We start from the raw sequence: 24,221 nt of genomic DNA, 5'->3' as shown, positions 1-24,221 counted from the left end.
TATGCGTCTATGCATTTTTTTAAAAATTATTAGGAAAATCCTGCATAGTATACCTTTAAAAGAATGCTTACCACAAGAAAAAATATATGTCAGTGTTAATTTGAGCACCTCACAATTGCTTCAAGAGAACTGTGAACATTGATATATATAATATATATCTATGATTGTGAATCTGTCCTTCAAGCATTTGTTTTTCTTGTATCACTCCAAATCAGACGTGCTTTTATTTCGAAGGTCAAGACCGGAAGTGTGGTATTTAATTACGTGCGGCTCGACGGAGACTCATTTCCAGGGTGGATCACCAACTGACGTCTCTCTCCCTCCCTCTCCTCACTTTCAATTCAGCCGAATCATAGCCATCTGACAGCCAGAGAGGTACATGCGTCGTTTCACTAGAGAGCAGTCAGCACCTGCCGCCGCAGTTCAGTAAAGCTCTGGAAAAGACAAGAACATCACAGGAATCGTCTCCTAAACAACAACAACAAAAAAAAGTAGCTAACGTAAACACGGCAAAACGAACTGCAGCGACCCTGAAAACACACAGAAATGGACGAAAAGGCGTTTACGAAAGAACTTGATCAGTGGATCGAGCAGCTCAACGAGTGCAAGCAGCTGACGGAGGGACAAGTGAAAAGTCTGTGTGAAAAGGTGAGATATTTTAAAAATGTATCCCCCCCCCCCTTTTTTTCAACCTCAAGTTCCTGTCAACGTCTTCCCTCTCCTTACCCGCCGCCTTCCAGACATTCTTAAAATGGCGTCTATAGTGTACATTTCACTGCGCGGTGTGTATGTTTGTCATCAAATTTGCGTGGTTAGCCACTTATCATTAGTATGTTTAAACGGTTACCTGTCAGAAATGTCTGGAAATGTTGAATTACGAGCACATGCTGTCGGTTACTGAGGGGTTTTTTCTCCCCCCCGCCAGCCAGAGCAGGGGCAGCCAAACTGAATTCAAGTCACATACCACATTTACAGCCCTCCTCATCCAGACTGTCAGTGTGACCTGTAGCATCTCTTTTAGCAAGCTGAGGCAGTTATTAAAAAAAAAACAACTCCACTCAAGTTTAACGTGCGGCTGACTGGCAGCTTAATTTCCTCGCATTAATTATATGTAAGCAGTTAAAAGTGTCAGAAAAGGAAAGAATTAGCTGAATGAGTGACACATTTAAAAAAACAAAACAAAACACTAGCTATGTTTTTAGCCTTTGAACCTTATCTTCAAGTCAGGTGCTGCTGTTTGAAGCCCTGGAAAGGTGGGTAGAAGTTGGTTTGTTTTCCTCTATGAATGTTATGACACATGATTTAATGACTCTGCATTTCTCAGAGGTTAGTCAAGAAAGTTGCAGTTAACCTCTGACCCCTGTCCTTCATGTAGCTTCTGATTTACCTCTCTAGTCAATAAGTAGTGAGATCATCTTGTTTACCAGGCAATAAAGAGGTCCATTTTCAACCTTGAACATGACATCACACCGCTTAATTGGTCAAAGTAAAGGAAAAAACAACATAAAGGGTCTTAGTAAGGTGTTGGGCTACCATGTGCCACCAGAACAGCTTCAATGCTACTTGGCATTGATTCTACAAGTCTACATGTTGGTTCAAAATCTGCCATAGGTGTTCAGTTGGGTTGAGATCTGTTGACTGTGAAGGCCATAGCATATGATTCACATCGTTTTTATACTCGTCAAACCATTCAGTGACCCCTCGTGCCCTATGGATGGGGGCATTGTCATCCTGGAAGAGACCGGTCCCATCAGGATAGAAATGCTTCATCATAGAATAAAGGTGATCACTCAGAACAACTCTGTATTGATTTGCAGTGACCTTTCCCTCTAAGGGGACAAGTGGACCCAAACTGTGCCAGTAAAATGCCCCCCCAAAGCATAACAGAGCCACCGGATCCCCTCACCGTAGGGGTCAAGCATTCAGGCCTGTGCTGTTCTCCTGGTCTACACCACACATGCACTTGCTCACTTGTCGAAAATATGGTGAAGGATGACTCATCTGACCATATCACTTTCTTTCACCTCTCTGTAGACCAGTGTCTGTGGTTTTTGCACCACTGGACTGCATTCATCTTTGTAATGAGGGGTTTATGCACTGTCATCCTACTATAATATCCCCCTCTACGCAATTATCGACAGACTGTTCTTGCTGACGCAGTCTGATCACGTCCTGCATTGACATTCTCAGTCACCTGAGGAAGAGTTGCACTTCTGTTTTTCCTTACATATCGCACTTATGCACGAGCATCATCATGGTCATCAATCGCGCGCTGTCGACCACAATTCTGACCCTTTTTTACTGATGTCTTTCCTGTAGATCTAAATGCAGATGTCACTTTAGTCGCCGTTCGTATTGAAACGCAACAGCCAGGTGAGCCGTCTTTGTGACTCAGGCTCCTGCCATCTGTGCCCCGACAATGGACCCTCTTTCAAAGTCACTTAGATCTTTTCCTCTCGCCATCTTGATAGAAAAATCAGAATCAACTGGACCTGCTCAGCATTTTCAGACACGCCACAGAGCATGACTGGATTTTAATTGCTCACATGCATGCGAATGATGCATCCGACACGTCATGTTTGTGGCGTTGTCAGTGCAGTGTGGCGTTGACCTTTTTAACTTGTTCTTGCTTGTTGCAAAGCCAGGAACTTGATCTTATCCAACTTATTGTAATTCATGCTAATAAGAGCGGTAACCATACACATTCTTGCTCTGCTCAGCCTCCTTTGGCTGATAACTGGCCGACAGCTTCTGCGGACTTTGATCTGAGCTGGAGCTTAACTCCAATCTCTCCTCAACATCTTTTGTACTCAGACCACCTGCTGACTTGAGATGTCCAGACTTTAAAGGAAATTTTGGCTCTAAAACTTAATCCTTATAACGGTCACTAAATTTGGATGGGTGTTTTTATTGCCATTTGCCGGATCTGTGTTCATTCTATAGAGAGCTTGATCCCTCTCAGCTCTTAAAAGGACTGAGAGATGAGGCCCACGACCATGTTTGGAGTGCTGTTCCCTGAAGTTTAAGGCTATTCTCGAGTGGCTCGTTAATCCCGACATTTGTTTTCTTTTTTTTGCTCTTCTCTGATATGGTCTGTTCCAGTAGTTTAAGCTGCATTATTCAACCCTGTTTTTTTTTTTTCCACTATAGGTCAAGATCCCAAAACGGGACGTTGGCTTGGGAGGGTGGTTGAGGGTCCATGCTGTGGCAGTCTTGTGTCAGCTCAAAAAAGTTAAACTAGCTTAGTTGTAGATATGTATTTGGCTTTGTTATTTTCCAGATTTATACTTTTTTTGTGTCATCCTCTAGTCTAGGTAGGAAGTAGATGAAGAATGTCAGTTTTTACTTGACTTATTTTAACAGGCTTTTCCCTCCTGCTGATGTGATTCGACACATCTCCGCGTACGTCTATCTTGCAAAGCCAGACATTCAAGAAAACAGATTCGTAGGCCTCGTAAACAGTTGTGTTATAAAGTGAACACAATGCACAAGAAACATGTATACCTCACAAATAATGTTGTCTCTCTCTTTCCTGTCGCTCTCCGCCGTTTCCTCCCTAATGCAGCAAAGATGCCATAAAAGCGGTCAAGAGGAAAAAGGAAAGCTACAGTTTCCTTACCCCGAGGCTGTATCACTGTCACAGCTCAAAAGAGCTCAACAGCTCCAAACTACTGTCTACCTGCATCTATCCATCCCTCTGCGACTTGTGTTAATATATTCAGCAGAATGCACCTACCCAACATCCTCCCCTGATTTTAAAAATAGCAGAGCATATGATTGATTGTGAGCTGCATCGCTAACACTATCAAAGCCTTTGTTGCTAAGGGGATCAAAGTGTATGACTCAGGATAACACTGTTTCATTGTGACTCAGAGAGCAGCCGTCTCTGTTTTGGGATGTATGGGGGTGTGGAGGAATGAGATGTGCTGTGTAATCCGTCCTCACTTGTTTTTTTTTTTTTTTTTTGTTTCCAACGATCTCTGGACAGGCCAAACATACCAAAGTTTCAGTTTGGTGTGTATCCTGTGTATCCTAATCACTGCAGATTTTTCTGTGCTCAGTTACTCCCGTCTCTCAAGGCTCTTGATGTGTTTTTCAGATGGTGTTTGTTTACAGAGCTCAATCATTTTTTTTTTTTAGTATTTAATCTAGTTGCCAGGATTAAATGAGGTGATTGCAGACGGTGCTCCGTACACTGGAAATTGAGTTGTAATGTAATTAGACACTTAACGCGTGCTTCAGACAGAGAGACGTATCCTTTCCGTGACGTTTTTCTTTTTCCTCTGTTCAAAAATAAACCCTCTGAGAATTACATAACCATTCAGACAATGTTTTTGCTCTTAATTTTCAAGCCCTGTGTTGTTTACGTCTTTGCTCTTTTGATTCCCTTATGAAGCAGCGTTTGAGAAACATTTAGACTTGGTCTAATTCATTTGACTTGTCTTAGTAAATCATCTTCATTTGGAGATAACAAAGTGCTTTACACACAACATTTATGAGGGGCAGTAAAATACACAGCTGTGTAAACCGCAAATGTTAAAAGCTGGGGAAGTTCTGATTTCGTTTCGTTTTTCATCAAACATTAGTATATGACATCATCTAAAGTGTGTTAGACTGATGTAATAATGTGGTCATACGGTGAAGCTGAGGTCTTCTGTGTGACCTCTGTTAATGTTAAAAAACAAGTTTGATGCAGCTAGTCAGGGCAGCAAATAAAGCTTTGTTTGCGAACTGATGTCATTGTTTTACTCATAAAAGTGAATTAGTCAGAAGCACTGTTGAAAAGTCTGATACAGTGATACTAAACTAGTAGAAATCCCTTAATAGTGTAATACTAATATCATAAAAATGGGACAAATGGATATCAAAAACATGGATGAAGTATGCAACAATACTTTTTGAACACACTCAAGCCAAAATGACTGATGCTGACATAAAGTTGTTAAAGTCACCTCAGCAAAATTCAGTCATAGTAGAAAAGCTGACTTAGGCCCCGTCGACACCTGGCATTAACATTTGTCTTGGGTGATCCGATCACAAGTGGAGAGCTCTTAGTACATCAGTTCACACCTGGCGTTAGAATGTGTCTCCACACGCTCTCGAATGACCACCTGCGATCGCATCTTTAAATCACAACGTTACGATGGTCACAGCGGTCGATGACTGTCATCCATCGGCGATGCGACCCTTGTTTCGCACTTTGATATGATGCTGTTGGTGTGCAAATGAGTACGCACTTCTGCTTTCTCAGAGGACGTCAGTTGAAAAGACGGTCCTTCAGCGTGGCCCAGGACAGATTGGTGTACACACTGCTAAAAGAACATGGCCATATGTGGCCCAGTCCACCTCCAAAGGTGGTCTGAGCGATGGGATCTCAGTGCATCCTCAGTGCATCTTGGGTGCATTCACACCTGTACTTAAAGCTGTCCACTTGTGATCCGATCACCCAAGATGTATTTTAATGTCAGGTGTGAACATGGCCAAAGCTAACAATCTGCCATCATTTTGCTGCTGGTGGTGCTGATTTCTTCACTGATTATAGTGCTGATCTCAGTGAGATGTTTAACTTTTAATGACCATAAACATCTTGAGTGAGGTCATTCTTTGTGGTTGTTGTTGGACCTAGTTGTGAAGGTTAATTTGCCCTAAATTGTATCCAGGGAACCTTTGGCCGTGTGTAACTCTCTTTAATGGGATTATATTGCAGCAGACGGGAAAATGCTGACTTCACTTCTCAGCACTGGGCTAAGCAGTTTGTTGACTGTGTGGCGTCTGACGTCTCGGGGCGTAGCTGTAATCAGGGCTGAAGAATCCCTCCCTGCAACCTCTCTGAGGCCTTTCAGGTGTGGTCTGTACTTTGGGGCGAGGCAATTACGTAACCTCTGGCGTCATCCTTTTCCTTCACAGCTGGCCTGGCGCTCACAGTACAAGCTGTGACCCGCTGTCTCATGGATAAACAGTTCTCACACAAAGTTTGCGGTCATGGCTAAATCCAAGCTGGAAACAGGAGTTATGTAAAAGTTTTCCTAGTACCAGAAGCAGCAGGTCACATTTCATAAGTTTATGTTATTTATCAGGTAGAACTTAATCCTGTTTGATGTTTTTTTTTTGTTTTCTGTCATACTCGTGTTGCATTGTTTTGTTACATGAGTATAAAAATAAATATGGTAAAGGATGTTTGCAAGAAAAAATAAAATGCAGGTGGCAGATGTTGCCGATAATGGTGATTTGAAATTGTTTGCCACAGAAATGAACAACTTACTGAGTATAACCAGCTATAAAGACCGATAGTGAGATGTACTTAGAACTGTAGGGTTTTGACTGAAGACTAAACGACGTTAGAAACTGGATAAAAATAAAATCCATGGTTCTATACAGCGAGGAAATACAACTTGTATCTGTTGGGAGACCCAAGTTGTAAATGGGCTAGCCTCACACGAAGTGCACATTAACCCAGTTTTAATCACTTGAGCCACTGTAGGACACAGAGGTGATATCTGATGTGTCATTGAACATATTACTCATAGAGTTCAGAGTAAGGTTACAGATCTGTAGGACACTGTGTCATACATACACTGGCAAAGAAAAGGAAAGTAGGGGATGTCTGAACGAATGGATAGAAGGAATAACACTTAAAGTACTTTTTTCTTTTTTTTGATTGGGTAGTTCTACTTTTGTTTAAACTCAATGTCTGAGATGTTATTACAAGAGATCTGAATTTAGAGTAAAATGAGATCAGACAGAGGTTTCTGTATATTTCCAGCAGAAGGAACAGAGATTTGTTTGAAACAGAGAAGGAACTGGATGATTAGCTTTTATCAGTGATTCATAGCTGAACAAAACTTAAAAACACAGTAGCTTTCAAACAAGCAAGATGCCAACAAAGCTCTTAAATTGGATTCCCAATTAAAATTACTAAGGTAATTATATCTGAGTACATTTATGTCCCTCCAGAAACTATTTGTGTTTTAGCTGGCTACTAGATTAGTAGCCCAATCTAGAGTCTTTGATTTAATCTACTCTGTAGTCCAGAAGTACTGGTGTTAGGCAGGTCAGTGACACTGAGTTCACTGTTTAAACCTACCATATGTTTAAAAACTTTTCTTTATCTTTATTTATTTCACTCATACAGCACTTAATGAAACTGCTACTAAAGGAAATTAGATGTAAATTTCAGAACAGCAAACAGCAATGAGGATGACAGGCAGACAGACAGACTGACCTGGCCCACTTAAAATGAACGTTTGTTTGTTTATTTCTCTCGTCTCTGATTTTTTCCACTCAGAGTAATTAGTGAGGTGGTGAAAATATATTGCTGCTCCACTTTATACAGGCATCTAGAATATTCTCTCGCTGGCTTAACAGTTCAATTGCTTTAGAGTCAGATGCCCTGGTCAATCTGTCATCCCAGAGCCCAGTGATTGAAAAGGCCTCCTGCCACATGGTAGTATGGGCACGTGGAGTGTGTCTATGTGTGTAATATAGGTCAGCATTGTGCTGCGCTGCAGTCCTGTCCTGTCCTGGTCACTGTGGGTCTGTCTCTCTTTCTCTCTGTACCATCTGCCGGGGTGACAGGTCAACTTCTGTCAGCATCAATTCACTCTTTCTCTCACCCTGGTCCCATTTGTAGTTTTAAAAGGAACAGTACGAAAAGATGGGGGGGCTGCTCAAAATATGCCATCGACAAACCCACCGGACATTTGGACCAAGTTCAAAGAGTCCGTCATGTGATAACGATCTTATGAAACACACACACACACATAAACACAACAACCCCTGCTTGCAAGCGTATGGCGGATGCATAGTGACCTTCTCACCAGAATCACATGTTAAAAATCACTTAAAAAGAGCTGGTGTATGTAACTCCCCCTCCCCTCCTTTTTTTCCATTGTCCATCTCACTGTGATTTTGCAGATGCCTCACTCAAGTCTCTCTTCTTTGCTCCACATCTCTCAAGCGGCTCAGTGCGTCAGACGTGTCTAGCAGTCATTCGGCTGAGAGAATTTTACTCTCAGCTTGAGGATTTGTTTCCTCCAAAGCTCCTTAAAACAGCTCATCCAGCTGACCGACCCCTTAGTCAGAGCCTGCCTGCCAAGCTAGACTGACTCCAGGAATAGGCCTTGTTGTGGGTCTCCAGATTTAGGATTGGTACTGTTTAAAGTTTCCCTCTATTTTTAGTTTTGTTCTAATTTGGAAACTACTGGTAAAGTTATTAATATCAAGCACCTACTTAGTGAAAATCACTAACAAAATGTTTGCTTACTTTTTGAAAATATTAATTTTACCATAAACTTTCCCTTTCGTCAAATAAGAATCGTCACTATGCTAGAAATGGTTGTCTAAATGAAGCCAAATAATGCCAAGTAACCTTTTTTTTTCTTGAATCGGCTGACGTGCAAAAGAAATTCCTCTGCATATTTTGATTGTTTCGTCAGTGTGTGAGTTGTTTGCAGTGAATCAGCAGACAATGGTGTTTCCTCTAAAAAAAAAATAAAAAAAATGCTAGCTCGAGGCCACATACTGAGTCATACACTGGTGTAGCAATTTTTAAACTACGTCTTAATGAATTCTGGGTAGAGTGAACTGTGTCCAAGAAAAGTATTTTTGACAGTTCCATTTTTGGGGCTGTCGTGGATGACTGTGTTGTACTGCCATAGCCTAGCCTAGCCTAGCCTAGCCCTCTTAAAATAATAATCTGAGTAAACCAAGACTAGAGACCATTTTCCTCTCTGTCCTCGGCTTTTTGGAGCGTCAACACTAATTGATTTTAGGAACTGCTGCAGTGAAGCCAGAGCTGTCTTTTCCAAGTGTTGCAAGGCAGGCCTACAGGAAACTGGAGACATACACACACACAGTGTAGGGGTTTATTTCCTCTGAGAGATTATGGTGGGGACATTGGGAGTTGTGTTGTAATCGCTGTATAGCATCTCGATGCAGACCCCAATGGAGGCTGATGTGGAAATTGTGCAGCGAGGTTGGCAGGAAATTGGCCGTTCCTGAAATAAAGATGGAGAACAAATAATGACAGAAAATTGCAGAGCACGGAGCATGTGATTACAGTGCAGGGTCACATGGATTTTCCTGCATATAAATAAACAAAACACAGCACAAAATATATCAGGATTATAGAATATAGCAGGATTTGTTTCATATAAAGGACCTTCTTGACTTTTGAGATCTTTTTAAGCCTCTTTGGGTTTGTTTGTCTCATTTGCAGTTTTATGTATGTCTCACTTTACCTGGTTTCATTTCATTATTTTCAATCCATGAATTACAGTTAAACATTTGTTGTTGTTTTTTTTTCTCTCCAGGCAAAGGAGATCCTGACAAAGGAGTCAAATGTCCAGGAGGTTAGATGTCCAGTGACGGTGTGTGGCGATGTGCACGGACAGTTCCACGACCTCATGGAGTTGTTCAAGATAGGAGGAAAATCTCCAGACACAAACTACTTGTTCATGGGAGACTACGTGGACAGAGGGTACTACTCTGTAGAAACCGTCACTTTACTAGTAGCACTTAAGGTAAGAAGTCCTCACATGTTTGACTCATTCTAAAAACTGAAATTAGCTTTTTTTTTAGGAAAAGAAAGTTAACATACAGCTCTGTTCTGTGCTCGTGTTTCAGGTACGCTACCGGGAGCGCATCACAATCCTCAGAGGGAACCACGAGAGCAGACAGATCACACAAGTGTACGGCTTCTATGACGAGTGCCTAAGGAAATATGGTAACGCCAACGTTTGGAAGTTCTTCACAGACCTGTTCGATTACCTCCCCCTCACTGCCTTGGTAGACTCTCAGGTGAGAATACACGTGGGTTGTTTTCACAGATATGATTTATATATAACCTGACGCGCCAGATGGTTTGTTAGACAGAACCATCTGAGAAGTCGTCCTTGGAAACCGTTTAGAAAAGGGCAGACACTTTCAAAAAGCACTTGGCAGACGATTGGATGAACCATCTGTCTATCATCGTCTTACCTTGCGAGGCAGCTGGATTGGTGAGATCACGCAAGAATCCTCGCAGGACGCCGATTGCTCCCAACCACCTGTGGTTCGGACACAAGCACATAAGCCTGACGAGAGGGATTCCCGCATGATCTTGTGTATCCAGCTGCTGTTGTTCTGTGGAAGTCACATATAAAACTTTTAGTTTAAGAAATAAAAATGTTTGTGTGATGGATACAGAAATTGATGGTCAGAGAGAAGTTCTTGTGTCTTCTTTTAATACTCAAACATTCCTCTTTTCCTTCCAGATCTTTTGTCTTCATGGAGGTCTGTCACCGTCCATAGATACATTGGATCACATCAGAGCACTGGACCGTTTACAGGAAGTGCCGCATGAGGTAAAGATAAAATAAAATTGTGTCTTTTCATTTTCAAGAGCAGAGTTATAAACTGCCTCATGGTAAGGAAAGTCAAAATTAAGAACAAGAGTTAAACCTGCCCCTCTTTCTCGTCCTCCGCAGGGTCCCATGTGTGACCTGCTGTGGTCAGACCCCGACGACCGCGGCGGCTGGGGCATCTCCCCCCGAGGAGCTGGATACACTTTTGGTCAGGACATCTCTGAGACTTTCAACCACGCCAACCGCCTCACACTGGTGTCCCGTGCCCACCAGCTGGTTATGGAGGTATGTGTCTGTATAGTTTATCGGTAATTTATCTGCTGCTGAGGATGATTTTAGTTGGGGACAGGAAACTATCTTTACATCAACTGTCCACCGTGATTAATTGATTTTAAAAGCCAACATGCATTTTTGTAATTTTAACAGGCAAATTTAAGTGGAGTACAGCTACAGTGGAGTACTATACTGGTATTTATTTATTCAAGAGGTTGAAGTAAATAAAGATGAATCAAAAAAATAATTTCTCCCGACCATCTCTGCTGCGATAAACAGTAGAACAAGCAGCTATATCACCAGCTAGCCATCTTATACCAAGTTCAAGAACATGTGGTTTAGTTTAGATTTGTATTATAGATCTCCAGTGAATAATGCATTTGTCTCCCTCAGGGATACAACTGGTGCCATGAGAGGAATGTGGTAACAATATTTAGCGCTCCAAACTACTGCTACCGCTGTGGTAACCAGGCAGCCATCATGGAGCTAGACGACACCCTCCAATACTCGTTGTAAGTACAACAAAAAACTGAAAACTGGAGCTGATGCGAGTAATTCAGTTCATCTGTATAATCTAAAAGAAGCTTTTGATGATTGTTGAGTAATTTGTTTCTCAAGTGATACGGTGCAACGGCCTTGTAAAACTCAAATTTATGTGCAAAAATTGTGACTTTAATGGATTTTCATGCTTTTTTATTCCTCCTTCTACCAGCTTGCAGTTTGATCCTGCACCTCGCAGAGGGGAGCCTCATGTCACTCGCCGCACCCCAGACTACTTCCTGTAAACTCTGACCTTTGACCATTGTACAGTCAAGTCCAGTATTGCCATGATATATGACCTTCAACTGAAAACAACATGAATGAGGAAGGGGGAGGGTGGGAGCCTGGGGGCGGGGGCTACACAGCAGTGCACATTGTATATTCACACAAAGACCTATTTAAGCATTTAGCAAAATCAAAAGTCTGTGTGTAGATGGATGGACCAAAAAGGTGTGTGCCATAATCATTACAATATTCATTGCTGAGGACATGCATTGAAAATCTCTCCCAACAATGATGTTAAAATATCTCCTCCTGTACCTGTGTAGCTGCACTGATGGCACTGAGGTCCAAGACGAAAGTTTGCTATTTCACATGTGGCGGTTTGAATCCCACATGCCATAGTTTATGTCTAGGAGATCTGAGCATGATCTGTTTGCACTTTTGTAAATCTAAAGAAATGTAACATATGTCAAAAGATAGAAAGATTTCACACTACAGATGTTTTTTTTTTTTTCCTTTTTGATTTTTTTTAAAAATTACAAATAAAGCCCCCATCAGGCAGGTTTTACACAAGGTTTCTCTGTCCTGTGTAACTTTTAAGGAAAACTCTTCTTATACAGTCACTCAGCTTGGTGTATATGATCGACAGATGATGGAGTGTTCATCCACATCAACTCACTGACTCCCTCTGAACTACAGAGTCTGTATTAACCAAACCATTTGAATAATAAAGATGAAGGTGGCTCCTTGATGTGACTGCTGTTTTCTTGTTCTATTATACTGAAGAACTTTGCCCTGAAATGATTTGACAACTGGTGTTATGGTCTAGCTTACAAGGTCCCTTTGGATTTAGCCAATTGGAAGTCTGCCATCTCACCAACCAGTGAGTGGATCAGCCATCTGGGCCGCAGGTTGGCTGGCAGTGAAACATTTGAGGAATTAGTTCGGGATGTGTGTTATGGAGACGTCTGCGCGCTGATGACCTTGTTGGAGAGTGTCACTGGTAACTGATAACAAGGTGGGAATGTCTGTGAACACAATTATGAGCTTTGACATCAAATAATATTTTATTACTGAAGTGTAATTGTTTGAAGACTAGACTTTTTTGAAAGGAGACATTTGCATCATCAAAATTTTCACATTTATTAAATCATCTTGGGATCTATTAGGCTTCTGTAGTCTTCAGTTGCTTTCATGTGCCACCAGAAATATTGTAATAATGAGTGAAACATAAATGAACAACAAGATCATAACACAAGTCTTAATTTTCAGAGAGTTTAAGATGTTTGAAATTATCAAGAGCACAAAGTTGGTCAACTTATAGAAATAGTATGATTGGCATTTTATTTAGGGTCAGATAATATTACTGTATGTATGTTGCTATTGTGTTTGTCATTTAACACATATAATTTATGCCTAATGTGCATTTTCTCTTTCTTTCATTTTGTCACTGAAGCAAATCTAAAAGAAAAAAACAGCAAAATGTTCCTAATATATAATTCATGAACAAAGGAGTAGTGATGCAATGTTAAGAAATAGATTAAGTGGTATTTATGAACCCTGAACTAGGGAATGAAAGCTTTCAAGGAGCACTGGAAAGCACCATTTAATCAGCTAAAATGGATCTGTAATGAGGAGAAAGCGCCACTCTGTGGTAGCTTAAATCACTACATTACACCACTACTACTGGATGGATGGATTGTAATGTTCTGTTTTCAGGTCTGCCATGTGCTGGTACTGTACTAAAAGTCTTCAGGTGGTTCAAAACGCTGCAGCTAGAATCTAGGAAAATTTGACCATATTACACCAATTATAGCCTCCCGTCATTGGCCTCCTATCCATGTTAGATCAGACTTGAAGGTGCTTCTAATGACCTATAAAATCTTTAATAGGCACGCCCCATCATACCTGCCTGATCTTAAACCCCATACTCCATCTGGAGCTCTCAGCTCTCAAAATGCAAGGCTCCTGTGTGAACCCACAGTTTAAAAGAAGTCAGCAGGCGGCGGGGCCTTTTCCTATCAGGCCCTGTTCTTATGGAATAACCTCCCTGCTGATGTCAGACAATCCCAGTCTCTTGAGTCCTTTTAAACTTAACCTACAATTAGTTGCCTTTAATGTGATTGCTTCATGACCTTGTGTTGCTCGGTGGGTCGGTTTCTGTCACAATAAATTCACTAAGCGCCCTCCTGCCGACGAGATTATTGATTATTGCTGTTCTGGAAACCGTTGCATCTTTCTAACCTTCTGTTTGTTTGTTCCACAAGCACTTCAGCATCCGGGCTGTGTGCCCCTCTCTCTTCTCTCTCCCTCTCTCTCCCTTTTTCTCCTCCTGTCCTCTCTTGTCTCTCAGGCACCTCTTTGCTGGACCAGCATCCATGCTGGAACCTGCTCTGGCTGTCTGTGCCATTTCCTGAGGTTTTGGATCTGGCTCCCCATCCTGCAGAAATTCAGCCTCACCTCATGTCTCTCTCTCTCTCTGAATGATGTAAATTCAATTCACATAAACAGTGTATCCTATGCGTGTGTGTGCCAATCTACGTTCACTTTTAATTTCTTCTTTTCAATGTTCCACGTAGGTTTCTTTACATTGCGTTATAATTTGGTTTATTCTGATTGGTGTTTGGATCAAGACTGGTCAGAGTGTGTTTGAGAGGGTCTCAGCACCAGCTGACATAGAGGACTCTTTTCTGGGCTCAGCTCTTGGGTTTGGAGGGTTTTGGAGTGGAGTTTGTCTAGGGGGCTGGATTTAGAGTGATTAAAACATTTGAGTACTCTCTTTTGAATGTTAATTATCATGTTGGGTATCTGCTTAATTCTGCTCTACATGCATTTGTTGGTTGGTTTCTTTGTTTTTCATGATTATTTATGGTATTTATTTGTTCTCCTGACATCTGGGTCGTTTTTGAAAAATCATGACATTGCATCTCTCGAACCTATTGTTTGTTCCACAAGCACATGACCGTCTGAGCTGTGTGCCCCAGTTACAAATTCCCCTCTTCCACAAAGTGATCATATACAGAATATCTATCTATCTATCTATCTATCTATCTATCTATCTATGTATGTATGTATGTATGTATGTATGTATGTATGTATGTATGTATGTATCTATCTATGTTCATTTAAATATTTTAAACAAAAAAGCAGGCATTCATAGTTTTTACAGTCTTTGAATTAGAGGAAAATCGAACTAAATCAATGTGAAATGTCAAAACCAGGAAGTTAGGCTTTTTTTTTTTTTTTTTTTTACCTGTAAAATTGCTTTTATGAATATTAAATTTAGCCAATAAAATTAAAAGATTTGTAATATAGGCTACAGCTGGTAACTCAATTTAAAGTTATCTTCAGTATTTCAAACAGTACATGTTTCGAAAGTAATAATATTAAATATTGATCAATATGGCTGTTGGTAAAGATAAACGTTATTCTAAAGGGCGCAGTACCCCCCCTCCCCTCCTCTCCCCTCCCTCCTCCAGCATCGACAAAGCGATCGTCAGCCTCCGGACAGCAGGCTCAGGTCGATCCAGAGACTTCCAGCGACTGCTCGGTAGCTCCGCGTCTGTCAGGCCCTGCTGCTGCTGTTGACTACAGAGGAATATTTCACCTCTGGATTTGAGTAAAAACAACATTCACGGTACGTAGCTTCGCAAAGAGGAATGTGCTTTTTTACATTTTTGTTCACATGACGGGAAATTGGGGTCATGTCGATTCTTTTTTACAACGTGTTTACATCTTTACCTTGAATAGCCTGAATGCGGTTGCTAGGAGGCCTCGCTGTCAGCGGAAGGTGCTAGCGTAAGAGGCTAGCATTGTGCATGGTAATGCTAGCTTCGGTGTTAGCGTACTATTTAAGCAATAGTAGAGGGTTTTTTTGGTTGCAAAAACACACAAGCAACAAATAATAGCCAGCATTCAACACACTGAACATGTTCTTATGCATTAACGAGCACCTCTTTAAATCAAGTTTACAAAGCAAACCAATAGCATGCTAGCTACTTGGTTAGCTTCATTGGTTAGCTTGGAGAGAGCGCTAATGCTGACCACTTGTCGATTGAGTTGATCTCGCTAATAACAGTATTAAAATATCCTTACACTTGCACCATGCTTTTTGTTAATACTGCAGTTAAATATTAATGATGTGAACCTATAGCTATCTATAGTGATATAACAGACAAGTTGTTAACTAGCCATCACGTCAATTAGCTAGCTGTAGCGTTAGCAGTAAGCCTACGTAGAATTAACGCTTCAGGTAGTGTCCGCTTTTAATGTGTGTTTACTCTGTTGGCTCATGATTGTGTACAGATTTGTTGATGTAGCGTTGTTGTCATTGAAATGTGTTGTTAATTATATATTATTTCACTCCACAGATAATGCCCACAATAAAACTACAGAGTTCAGATGGGGAAATCTTCGAGGTGGACGTTGAAATAGCCAAACAGTCTGTCACCATCAAGACAATGTTAGAAGGTATAACTTGCAAATCATCACAAAGTCCATTATGTGACCTCACAGCATGACTCAAAGCACAGGTTCACATTTATTCAAGTCTGTCTTAAAACTATAGACAGGTGCCCAACCCAGATGAACATTGAAACAGGTTTTTCTTGCCATAATCATTCCTCATTAGAAGATCCCTTCATAATTCACTTAAAATGTAAGTGATTGGAGACAAAATCCACAAGCCTCCTCCAAATTAGTCAAATCAAGTAGATATTTTTCAACATTATAGTCTTTTTAGTGCCAAAGTCCCTTTTTCAGTTACTATACTCTCACTGCGGCTCAACAGGGAAACACAAAGAAGGAATTTGATGCTAAAAAGACTGTAAGGCTGCATTCAGACTACAGGCAAAAGTGGCCCAAATGAAATTTTTTTGCTCATATGTGACTTGGATCTTTTTTTTTTCCATAACAGTGTGAACAGCACAAATCACATAGAATCTGGTATTGTAATTATAGAATTTGGGCCAATTTCATATGTGGTCCCAAATCAGATACACGTCTGATTGTATTTTATTTATTTATTTTTTGCAATGCGACTTCAATCTGAACAACTTGTCTGAACTGAGTGTCTTGCGGTGAGACGCTGACAGATGTAGTTGAAAGTCGCTCTTGACATCCTGAAATTTTGGATGAAATCTGTTTTTGTGAAGCCATTCATGTCACGATCTCACCACTCTTGGCTCCAACTCTGCATCCACACACACTTCCGTACAGAAGTAGCAGCCATTGCTTCACAAAAAGCCATAATTAAAAATTTGGCTCTCTTTCTCCTCATCCTCATAATCATCTACTCACAAAATCTCTGGCATCCACTGCACATCAGCTCGTAAATGAAACCATAAACACTGACTTCAGTGGCGTTTGTGTTTACTTCCGTACGACAGCCTGCTGCTTGTGACATCTTTGTAATTGTTCTTTTGCAAATGTGGGTCAGTTCAGGACTGTGACCAGTTCACACTGGGATCTGATATCGACCACATTTAAAAAATAATGTGAACAGCCAAACAAAAGAATCAGATCTAAGCAATAAATCTGAATTGAGCACTAAGGCATGCAGTGTGAATGTAGGATAACTTTGGCAGATATCCTGTAGATATGACTAACTCAGACTGTTGAAGCCTCATTTGAGCTTCAGATAAACTTTTAAATGTGTTTTTTTTTTCCACAAAATGACTGTGCAAACACACTGTGGATTTTGGCCCCCCTCATGTACTTTGAAAGCATATTTGAAGGGGATTTTAATAGCCCGTATGAACAGGAGGAATGATTACAACGATGAAATCTCTTTCATTGTTTATGAAAGAGGTTTGTTTTAAGACAGACATGGAAAAAATTGTGAAGCCCTCCTTTTTAAATGTTAAATCTGTTTGTTGTTTTTTTTTCTTCCCCGTTGTACCAGTTAAACAGTTATACATTTATTAAGAATTGCACTTTTTGTTCAGACTCTTTTTCTGATATTTCTTGATTCTTGGACAGATTTGGGAATGGATGATGAAGGAGATGATGACCCAGTTCCCCTCCCTAATGTTAACGCTGCCATCCTCAAGAAGGTACAGAATACACACACACACACACATACACATACACATACACATACATACATACACACACACATACATACACACACGCATACACACATACATGCACACATCTGTAATAATCATCAGTGTAACAGAAGATGAAGGTTGTTTTTGTTGATGTGGTGACAATAGAATTCACTTCAGGTTCATTAAACAGCACATTGAGGGCTGAAATATGTTTAGATATTGATGAGTTTCCAATATTTCTAATAGTTCCTTGTTGATATAAATAGGATGGACATCAGAAAAACATCATGTTTCATCTGGGGCTGTTGTATTAAACTGTTTTAGTTTTATTGTATTTTTTTTACTGCTCATCTATCACATGCAGAAGCACAAGCTACTTGTTTGTCCCCTTTTTGCCGTTGCTAAATTGTTTGCCAGTCCGTCTAATCAATCACTATCTAATCACATTACTGGGAGCGGGAGGTTGTGTCCTTCAAGTTCATGCTCGAGCTGTGGTTATTTTAAAACGAGAAGGGTTTCAAGATTCTTCTCCTCATGATCCAGAACTTATGCTGATTAATCGGCATCATTTCATAAACATATTGCTAAAATCAAAGTTTACAAGGCACACGGAGACACCGGACAGAGCAACCATTCTGTTGTGGTTTTGAAATCTTCGTGTTCCAGTCTGAAAATGCAGTGCTGATGGATGTCATACATGTTTGACCGGTTGTGACCTCTGTAAAGTGTTGTCTTGGTTAAAGTTGTGTGTGTGTGTGTGTGTGTGTGTGTCTCTCTCTCAGGTGATTCAGTGGTGCACTCATCACAAAGATGATCCTCCTCCTCCTGAGGATGATGAGAACAAGGAGAAGAGGACGGATGACATTCCTGTATGGGACCAGGAGTTCCTCAAAGTGGACCAAGGCACCTTGTTTGAACTCATTCTGGTAAATACGTCAGTTTACAATATCTCCCATTTACATTCCTTTGATGTACATTATTTCCCTGGAGGTTTGACACTAAATTGAACCACAACCAACCCTCAACCACAACCCTCACCTGATCTTTAACTAAAACCTTAACTTTTAATGATTAACACAGGAGTTACCACAATGTTAATTTGTAAACAGGATTTTGTCCTCACTGCATTATTTGTATAAGTACAGATGCCCAGTAGGACAGTGTTTGCCAACCAGTGAGATATTCAAATAAAATGTTAAGTTTAGTTTGGAACTAAAACCTAAAACCCTAAAAGTAGAAGCTTAGTAGAAACAATAACGTTCTGTTGTTTTTTTTATCTATTCAAATTTTGATTGCATTTTAACTCTTGTAAATGAGCCTCAGTGCTGCCATGTTGAACATTATGATAAATCCGAACAACCACATGATGAATACAAGACACGGTATCATTTGAGTGTCATGAAAATGTAAAATACAGGTTTAATAGTGACTTTAAAGATACTCCTTTGTTCATTTTAAGTACATTGCTTCTGTCTGTTAGCCGGCTGTTACTGCAGTCTGGGGTCAAAACCTTTCAGATAGATCATACAAAATGTCTGCAGGCAGAGATCAAATTATTAGCTGCTTAAAGAAAAATTAGTGAAGTTGGCCACCCAGTAACCCCTGGCATACTTGAACTGGGTCTCTGGAGCCCTGATCCCAGGTTACCCCTGAAGTTGTTGACTGTGTAAGGAAGCATCATGTGTCAGTAACTCATGTAACACCATTGAAAACCTTGCGATTTTCTATAATTTAATACATTCACTATGATATACTCACACATATATAAAGTATTGTCATCCACTTGTAAAACTAAATGTCTGTTGTTACTGTGTGACCTTTCTGTCAAGTGGTCTGTTTATTTCATTCGCCGCTGTGGCAGAACACTGAGCGTTTTCATTTGGTTAGCAGAGTTACAAAAGTTGCTTAGCAACAACTGAAAGATTGGTGGTTTGGGCAACTGCCATAGAAGAAGCAGGGATGTGAAGAGATTGTTTTAAGGTGAAAAACCACAGAAGTGATCTTGGACTTAAGCCAGGCAGAGCCTGTGAAAGGTAACCTAAGCAGTGCCTGGGAGAGATTGGGAAATAGGTGTGGGCTTCCAGGAAGTGAAATACAAGTCGGTGTGTCCATCACTTTAGTTTATTAGCCCCCCTCTGGCTGTGTGTGTGTGTGTGTGTGTGTGTGTGTGTGTGTGTGTGTGTGTGTGTGTGTGTGTGTGTGTGTGTGTGTGTGTGTGTGTGTGTGTGTGTGTGTGTGTGTGTGTGTGTGTGTGTGTGTGTGTGTGTGTGTGTGTGTGTGTGTGTGTGTGTGTGTGTGTGTGTGTGTGTGTGTGTGTGTGTGTGTGTGTGTGTGTTTACATGCACAAAGCAAGAGGATGCTAAAGAGAGCAGGAGTGTCGAAGTAGCTCAGCAGTGGCGCAAGCAAGGTTCAGTGTTTACTGGGTCACAGCAGAGTGGAGTTGACTTGTTTTTTATTTTTTCAGTCTTGTGTATAAGCTCTGATGGCTTAGAGATGTAGAGATAAGACTGGAATTAATTTCACTATATTGATAATTGCAAATGTATGAAAAGTCATCAGTGACCTGCGTTTCACTGTTATGTCACATCAGACAAAACTCTTCATATTTATACAGTATACCAACTTTAAATCTCTTTTTGTCGATAAATGATAATAATGTATAATCAATAAAAATCTCAGATGTATGTCAATCTGCATATATTTGAATTTTCCTCCATTCAGTTTGTGTGTCAGACTCTAGTGGGAGAATTGCAGCCCCGTCATTTATTTCAGTGGGACGACTGCGGAGGACTCCGCTGTTAAAAAACAAAACAAAACACAATGCAGGGTCGTCTGAGCTACCGAGATAATGTGATGTCATCTGGCAAGTTGCTGCATTGGCCAAAAAAAATGCATACAAACTCACATTCCTGGTAGATGACTTTTAATTTACCTCATGAAAATAAAACACTACACAGCTGTTTCTAATACTACTGAGTGTCTTATAAGCCTCACTGCTACCTGAAACAACATGACCCCACCAGTGTGGCCCCTTGTGTCAATAATGGGCTGTTTTTTTTGCTCTGAACGTCCAGTAACATGCTTTTTAGCTCTCAGACAGCCAGAATAAAACACTGGTAGCTCCTCAGTCAGTCCACGAGTCCTTTACAATTTATTTTTCACTGTGTCGCTCTCCGCTCCTCCCCCTCCTCCTCCTCATGTCATGTGTTGTGTTTTCTGTTTAGGCCGCCAACTATTTGGACATCAAAGGCCTGTTAGACGTCACCTGCAAGACGGTGGCCAACATGATCAAAGGCAAAACCCCCGAGGAGATCAGGAAGACATTCAACATCAAAAATGATTTCACAGAGGAGGAAGAAGCCCAGGTAATTATTCCATCCGTCTTCTGTCTGTCAGAGAACAAAGTCTTATGAGTTAAGAAAAAATAATCAGTTTGGAAGGAAGGAAAAGCCAAAAATGAACCTTTTTTTTTTTTTAATCCTGTATGACTGTTGTGGTGATTTTATAACAAATGAATCAACTCCAGGGAGGGATCGCAGTTTTAACAGTCGCCCTCCACACATTTCTTTGGATCTCATCCCGTTTTTGTGTCTCCTCTTCCGCAGGTACGCAAAGAGAACCAGTGGTGTGAAGAGAAGTAAATAGGAAGATCCTGCCAACACTAACACACTGAAAAGGATTGTCCCTGCTAACTGGTTGCACTGGCGTTGTTCATACTTGTTAATATTTACATTTAGTATATTTAGAGCCACATTCCCCCCTTCCCACCCATCCCTCGATTTCTGTATACCAATAGCATGATCATTTTAACTTGCCTGTGTGGTGTCATTAATTTAAATAAAGCTCTTTTTTTTTTGTTTCCACACACTCATGTTGCGTATTCACATAAAATAAATAGTCCCGGATTCATGGCTTTGTAACCTCAAAGATTAGAAGACACTCCTTTCATATTTCCCCCTATTATTAATTGCTATGGTTGTCTTTTTTACTGGACGTGTTTTCTTTTAGGTTAATTGATTGAATAAAATGGCTTTTTTGACAATGGAAATGAGAGGGTGAATATTTTATTTTTGCTCTGTAAATGCATCTGTTCTGTGGAACCGTTATGAGAGGATGGGGTTGTTTTAAATGAAAAGTGACGTCTGAGGTGGAAAGAATTTTTTTTTTTTTTTTTTTTTTTTCCTTTGCAGTCCTTTGGACTTAAAGTACTTGTGTGTTGTCACACAGCGTTGGGTAACCCCATTCCTAATTCATGTATTGAATAGGAAAACTTCTCAGATAAGCTGATGAGCTTTTTGGATGATCAAACATTGAAGGAGTAAATAAAATGTATAAAAAGGCTGGTGTCTGTCATTTTTGGTTTTGAAGCTGTCAGGTGTCGATTTACTTATGTACAATCTCACTTGAATCATACTTACCACATACCACAGTAGACATGGATAAGATATTTAAACCACTTTTAATACATCAAACAAAAAAAACAAGTAATACATCAGTGGCGTTTGAGGCGTAAAAAATACAAAAAGACATCTTTGAATTGTGCCCACTATTGACGTGAACATCCTCGAATTTGAAAACAAGCTATTTCTAGCACAAGAGCTCTCTCTGCTGGAGGAAAACAATTTTGCTGTACAAAAGTTCAACCTACAGTTTGTCCACGGCGTTGTAAGCTGAGTTTAAAGCTGCAAGCAGAACAGCAAATTTAAAGCCTTTCTTTTTTTTTTTTTTTTTTTAAAAGTCAAAATGTATTTTTGTTACATCTATGTTGGAACATGCACAGATTGAGAACATTAGATATCATTTGAACGCTGCTGCAGTAACACTTGACCCAAAAATCAAAGTAAAAATCTGCACAAGAGGACAAACGCAAAATGTATTGCTTTCAGAAATGGTAGAAACTAACAATCTTTTTTTTTTGTTGTTTTTTTTTTTGTCTTCGCTATTTTTTTTTTGTTTGTGTTTTTTTTTTTTTTTTTACATAAAAACATATAAAAGTTTAATTATAATAGGGAATTCCAACATATATAAAACTTTACAACACACTGTTATATAATAGTACCCATTTGGTCTCAGATTAGTTTACAGAGCTGCAAAATGTTTCAGTCAAAGGAAAAACAGCCAAGAGACTAAAAAAAAAAAAAAATCCCTCATCTCTCTCTGAGGGTTTCCCCACCAGCAAAACATCTGACCTTAAAAAAAACCCCAAAAAAACACAAGATTCATACAAAAATACCAAAAAAATGAGGAGGAAATGTAAAAATGTAACGGTTGATATAGCAAGAGACTTGACAGCCTGAAAGTGCCTAAAAGAAATAATGTAACGTGATTTGGAAATACGACGTCATATAATTCTGAGTTGTTTTTTTTTTTAACCGGCTGTAAATATTTTTTGTCAAAGGAGCTGCGCAGGTAGATATAAAAATGTTTGAAAATGGAACGATACTGAAGTCTGCTCAGAAAATGTCAGTTTAAAAAAAAAAGTAAAAAAAAAAAAGTGAATGAGTCCCTCTAGTCAGAGCTGACGTTCTGCTGGTCGGGCTGGCTGCTTGTTGGTCCCCTCTTATGGTTTTAATGGTTTGGTCTGAGTGACAGTAATGGATGCTGGACAGTGTTTGTGAAAGCTGTGTTAGCGATGCTGTATGTGGAGGAGGAAAGAGCATGATTTTCTTTGTTACTATGGTCCCCGAAATTTGGTGAAAAGTGTATGTGTGAACTCTTAGAATTTATCTCTGTACGGCATTTTTTTTTTTTTTTTTTAGTTTTTAGTTCATCTGACAAGGAACTCATTTGCAAAACATTTTGATTGTCATGGAGCTGAAAGCGCAGGGTTGGCTGCACCAAAAAAAAAAAAAAAGAAAAAAAGCAGGAGCTGAAGACTTTTTTTTTTTTTATTTGTAAAAATAATTTCTCAGAGGCAGAAGTAAACGCATGACTTGAATTTAACTGCAGCAGATGGAGCTAATGAACCAGATTGACTCTCCTCCAGCGCAGGTCTGCCTCTGTATTACCAGAACTCTGTGTGGTCTGGAGCTGGATCCTCTGAAGGATTCAGCTCAACAAAGTGGATCCTTCAGTGGATCTTGCAGGCCAGACTAAGCCAGTGCCTTCTCTTGTGAATGAGCCTCACAGACACAAATACTGTGCTGCATTCTGGTGCTCCTTGTCAACTTCTAAAATCAATAATTTCCATGTTCATTACCAAGGAGTTGTCCCCACATTGGACACCATCTAAAACAAACAGCAGGTAAATATGACATGTAGAGCTGCAACGATTGCCGTTGATTCATTGATTCACTGTTTTTTCTCTGATTCCAGCTTCTCAAATGTGAATATTTTTTACTTTCTTTAGTCCTCGATGATACTAAACTGAATATCTTTGGGTTACGGACTATTGCTCAGGACAAAAGAAAACATTCGAGGACGTCACTTCTAGGAAACAGTGATCGATATTTTGTAGACTAAATGATTAATAGAGAAAATATTCAACAGATCATGAAAATAATTGTTAGTTGCAGCCCTAATGAAGTGGTTCTGTGATATTTTCAGACTTTCAGGTTGACAAGGATCACCTGAATACTTAATTTAAGCAGTGAGTGTTGCAGAGAAGAAGGAAGAGGCCTTGTTGACCTGATAATGATGTATCTGGTCTAGATTAATGCAGACTTTGGGAGGATCCGGTCTCTGAACTGAGAGTATCTTTCTCTGGAACAAACCAGCAGGGTGGATGCTCGCTGTCACCTTCACTACACCACCCTGCCACCCTCAGTCACACCTGTTTTTTGTTTTTTTTTTA

General features: G+C 40.1%; 2 protein-coding genes across 2 annotated transcripts; both read left to right on the top strand.

The window, feature by feature from the left end:
* Positions 1-268: 268 nt before the first annotated feature.
* Positions 269-12,129, top strand: ppp2cab (protein phosphatase 2 catalytic subunit alpha b). The gene is made up of 7 exons (XM_044370880.1): positions 269-648; positions 9,312-9,521; positions 9,625-9,798; positions 10,254-10,343; positions 10,467-10,628; positions 11,010-11,128; positions 11,329-12,129. The coding sequence occupies exons 1-7, from the start codon at positions 547-549 to the stop codon at positions 11,399-11,401; spliced, it is 930 nt and encodes a 309-aa protein (XP_044226815.1). The 5' UTR covers positions 269-546; the 3' UTR covers positions 11,402-12,129.
* Positions 12,130-14,867: 2,738 nt separating this feature from the next.
* On the top strand, positions 14,868-21,768 carry skp1 (S-phase kinase-associated protein 1). The gene is made up of 6 exons (XM_044370890.1): positions 14,868-15,015; positions 15,749-15,848; positions 17,358-17,431; positions 18,211-18,354; positions 20,653-20,793; positions 21,034-21,768. The coding sequence occupies exons 2-6, from the start codon at positions 15,752-15,754 to the stop codon at positions 21,067-21,069; spliced, it is 492 nt and encodes a 163-aa protein (XP_044226825.1). The 5' UTR covers positions 14,868-15,015; positions 15,749-15,751; the 3' UTR covers positions 21,070-21,768.
* The last annotated feature ends 2,453 nt before the right edge of the window (positions 21,769-24,221 follow it).

The sequence above is a fragment of the Thunnus albacares genome, chromosome 13 (assembly GCF_914725855.1).
Source record: "Thunnus albacares chromosome 13, fThuAlb1.1, whole genome shotgun sequence".
NCBI classification, from domain to species: domain Eukaryota; kingdom Metazoa; phylum Chordata; class Actinopteri; order Scombriformes; family Scombridae; genus Thunnus; species Thunnus albacares.
Note: the sequence above shows the minus strand (reverse complement) of the source record. Positions and strands in the feature narration are given on the sequence as shown.

What these genes read in the sequence shown, in the direction of transcription:
- skp1 (XM_044370890.1), top strand. Translation starts at nt 15,752, where the DNA reads ATGCCCACAATAAAACTACAGAGTTCAGATGGGGAAATCTTCGAGGTG. An exon ending in ACGCTGCCATCCTCAAGAAG is followed by an intron (nt 17,432 to 18,210) that starts GTACAGAATACA and finishes TCTCTCTCTCAG; the next exon opens with GTGATTCAGTGGTGCACTCA. An exon ending in CAGAGGAGGAAGAAGCCCAG is followed by an intron (nt 20,794 to 21,033) that starts GTAATTATTCCA and finishes CCTCTTCCGCAG; the next exon opens with GTACGCAAAGAGAACCAGTG.
- ppp2cab (XM_044370880.1), top strand. Translation starts at nt 547, where the DNA reads ATGGACGAAAAGGCGTTTACGAAAGAACTTGATCAGTGGATCGAGCAG. An exon ending in CTTTACTAGTAGCACTTAAG is followed by an intron (nt 9,522 to 9,624) that starts GTAAGAAGTCCT and finishes CTCGTGTTTCAG; the next exon opens with GTACGCTACCGGGAGCGCAT. An exon ending in CCCACCAGCTGGTTATGGAG is followed by an intron (nt 10,629 to 11,009) that starts GTATGTGTCTGT and finishes TGTCTCCCTCAG; the next exon opens with GGATACAACTGGTGCCATGA.